Below are 3,869 nucleotides of genomic sequence, written 5' to 3' on the forward strand. Positions count from 1 at the left end.
GCGGGGTTGGTGGTGGGTGGGTGGAGGGGGTTAGCGGTTAGCGTCCGGTCCCCCTGGCGCTAAAGGAACGGGGAGAAGGAGGAGCGGACGGTTCGCCCCTTTAGCGGCTGCTGGCAGCGGAAGTTGTTCACCATGCTCTTCTGCACCTCCTCCTCGGCGGAGGTGAAGAGGAGGCTCCGGAACACCGCTAACTGTGGAGAGGAGGGCGGGGGGAGAGTTAGCGGGACAGTTAGCCGGTAAAAAGCTCATGGCTAATGCGCTAACTTTACGTTACGTTCCGTTAGCGGGCGCTCTTACACAGAACACGGAATTTAAGCAAAGCTAACAGCTAACTGCGGAGGGTGGGGAGAATTAATGTAATGAGTAGCAGGTAAATGCTAATAATGTAATGTAATGTAATGAGTAGCAGGTAAATGCTAATAATGTAATGTAATGTAATGAGTAGCGGCTAAATGCTAATAATATAATGTAATGAGCAGGGGCTAAACGCTAATAATGTAATGTAATGTAATGAGCAGGGGCTAAATGCTAATAATATAATGTAATGAGCAGGGGCTAAATGCTAATAATATAATGTAATGAGCAGGGGCTAAACGCTAATAATGTAACGTAACGTAATGAGCAGGGGCTAAATGCTAATAATGTAATGTAATGAGCAGGGGCTAAACGCTAATAATGTAATGTAATGTAATGAGCAGGGGCTAAACGCTAATAATGTAATGTAATGTAATGAGCAGGGGCTAAACGCTAATAATGTAATGTAATGTAATGAGCAGGGGCTAAATGCTAATAATGCAATGTGAAACAATGTGAGAAAAGCTACCCGCGGGTCGCGAGCCCGCACCCACCTGGTCGTGGCTGACTTCGATGGGCTGCTTCAGCAGGATCCAGCTGACGGACTCGGTCAGGGGGGGCGTGGTCAGCGACCCCGCGTACGTCCAATAGTCGTCGATGTTTTCCGGGAGGAGGCAGGCCGGGTCGAACTTGGTGAACTCCACCACGCTGTCCTGCGGGGTTATAGGGTCAGACGAGGGGGGGACCGAACCGACGACCTTCCGGTTACGAGCCCCCTTGACTCATTACATTACATTACGTTATTAGCGTTTAGCGTTAGCTCTTATCCAGAGCCCACAGTTGTAAATACCCAGCTGTATACACTGGATAAAACTGCAACTTGTGTAAGCAGCTCTGGCTAAGAGCTAATGCTAAACGCTAATGATGTAATGTAATGTAATGAGCAGGGGCTCATAACCAGTAGGTCACTGGTTCCATCCCAGCTGTATAAACGGATAAAACTCTCACCTGTGTAAGCGGCTCTGGATAAGAGCTAATGCTAAATGCTAGCAATAAAACTCATGCCATTTGTCCTATCCGCCACTAGATGGCACTACAGTACATTCCTGAACGCTTCCCCGAATAGACCCCAGTCGTAGCGGTGCCTGATACGGTATGTACGCTATTTAACCCCCCTCAGGGCTCTCCCTAAAAAAGAAGCACGCGCGCTAACCGCACCGGGACCAGCTCTGTCCCCGATGCTACGTCGAACATGGAATAATTAGCGTTTCACGCTAACGGAGAGGTAGATTTACCTTGTGCCTGACGGCGGGCAGAGCGTCCACGAGCTTCTGGAGCCCCTCGTGCCGCTTCCCGACCTGCGGAGGGATGGGAACCCGGGGGTTAGCGGCGCGGGCACGGCGCGGGGCGCGGCGCGTAGCTTAGCGCGGCGGGGTCGGCGCTAACGCACCTTGAGGAAGACGCCGAGCACGGCCAGGCCGTTCTCCTCCATCACGGCCTCCTCGAAGAGGCTGTACCGGTCGGCGTTCCAGTGGACGAGGTGTAGCTAACAGGGGGGGGGAAGAGCGGGTTAGCGGAAAGAGAGCGGGTTTCGTTAGCGAAGAGAGAGCCTGATTCATTCAGAGAGACCTTGATTAATCCATTCATACAGAGAGACCCCGATTCATTCATTCATACAGAGAGAGTCTGATTCATTCATTCATACAGAGAGACCCTGATTCATTCATTCATACAGAGAGACCCTGATTCATTCATTCATACAGAGAGATCCTGATTCATTCATTCATACAGAGAGACCCTGATTCATTCATTCATACAGAGAGATCCTGATTCATTCATTCACACAGAGAGACCCTGATTCATTCATTCACACAGAGAGATCCTGATTCATTCATTCATACAGAGAGATCCTGATTCATTCATTCATACAGAGAGACCCTGATTCATTCATTCATACAGAGAGATCCTGATTCATTCATTCATACAGAGAGACCCTGATTCATTCATTCACACAGAGAGACCCTGATTCATTCATTCACACAGAGAGATCCTGATTCATTCATTCACACAGAGAGACCCTGATTCATTCATTCACACAGAGAGACCCGGATTCATTCATTCATACAGAGAGACCCTGATTCATTCATTCACAGGATCTCTCTGTATGAATGAATGAATCAGGGTCTCCCTGTATGAATGAATGAATCAGGGTCTCTCTGTATGAATGAATGAATCAGGGTCTCTCTGTGTGAATGAATGAATCAGGATCTCTCTGTATGAATGAATGAATCAGGGTCTCTCTGTATGAATGAATGAATCAGGATCTCTCTGTATGAATGAATGAATCAGGATCTCTCTGTATGAATGAATGAATCAGGGTCTCTCTGTGTGAATGAATGAATCAGGGTCTCTCTGTGTGAATGAATGAATCAGGGTCTCTCTGTGTGAATGAATGAATCAGGATCTCTCTGTGTGAATGAATGAATCAGGGTCTCTCTGTGTGAATGAATGAATCAGGGTCTCTCTGTGTGAATGAATGAATCAGGATCTCTCTGTATGAATGAATGAATCAGGGTCTCTCTGTATGAATGAATGAATCAGGATCTCTCTGTATGAATGAATGAATCAGGATCTCTCTGTGTGAATGAATGAATCAGGGTCTCTCTGTGTGAATGAATGAATCAGGATCTCTCTGTATGAATGAATGAATCAGGGTCTCTCTGTATGAATGAATGAATCAGGGTCTCTCTGTGTGAATGAATGAATCAGGGTCTCTCTGTATGAATGAATGAATCAGGGTCTCTCTGTATGAATGAATGAATCAGGATCTCTCTGTGTGAATGAATGAATCAGATGAATGAATCAGGGTCTCTCTGTGTGAATGAATGAATCAGGGTCTCTCTGTGTGAATGAATGAATCAGGATCTCTCTGTGTGAATGAATGAATCAGGGTCTCTCTGTGTGAATGAATGAATCAGGGTCTCTCTGTATGAATGAATGAATCAGGATCTCTCTGTATGAATGAATGAATCAGGATCTCTCTGTATGAATGAATGAATCAGGGTCTCTCTGTATGAATGAATGAATCAGGGTCTCTCTGTATGAATGAATGAATCAGGATCTCTCTGTATGAATGAATGAATCAGGATCTCTCTGTATGAATGAATGAATCAGGGTCTCTCTGTGTGAATGAATGAATCAGGGTCTCTCTGTGTGAATGAATGAATCAGGGTCTCTCTGTGTGAATGAATGAATCAGGATCTCTCTGTGTGAATGAATGAATCAGGGTCTCTCTGTGTGAATGAATGAATCAGGGTCTCTCTGTGTGAATGAATGAATCAGGATCTCTCTGTATGAATGAATGAATCAGGGTCTCTCTGTATGAATGAATGAATCAGGATCTCTCTGTATGAATGAATGAATCAGGATCTCTCTGTGTGAATGAATGAATCAGGGTCTCTCTGTGTGAATGAATGAATCAGGATCTCTCTGTATGAATGAATGAATCAGGGTCTCTCTGTATGAATGAATGAATCAGGGTCTCTCTGTGTGAATGAATGAATCAGGGTCTCTCT

General features: G+C 45.7%; 1 protein-coding gene across 2 annotated transcripts in view; it reads right to left on the reverse strand.

Annotated features, from left to right (window-relative positions):
- ca5a (carbonic anhydrase Va) overlaps nt 1-3,869 on the reverse strand; it is a 13,403-nt gene continuing 9,534 nt past the window's right edge. For both annotated transcript variants that reach the window (XM_036535074.1, XM_036535075.1), the window contains exons 4-7: nt 1,745-1,840; nt 1,590-1,652; nt 849-1,007; nt 1-191 (exon numbers count right to left, since the gene is read on the reverse strand). In XM_036535074.1, coding sequence (XP_036390967.1) covers nt 60-191; nt 849-1,007; nt 1,590-1,652; nt 1,745-1,840 — 450 coding nt within the window. In that variant the 3' untranslated portion in view covers nt 1-59. The remainder of the gene's footprint in view (nt 192-848; nt 1,008-1,589; nt 1,653-1,744; nt 1,841-3,869) is intronic.

This window comes from Megalops cyprinoides, chromosome 8, assembly GCF_013368585.1.
Source record: "Megalops cyprinoides isolate fMegCyp1 chromosome 8, fMegCyp1.pri, whole genome shotgun sequence".
Lineage (NCBI taxonomy): Eukaryota > Metazoa > Chordata > Actinopteri > Elopiformes > Megalopidae > Megalops > Megalops cyprinoides.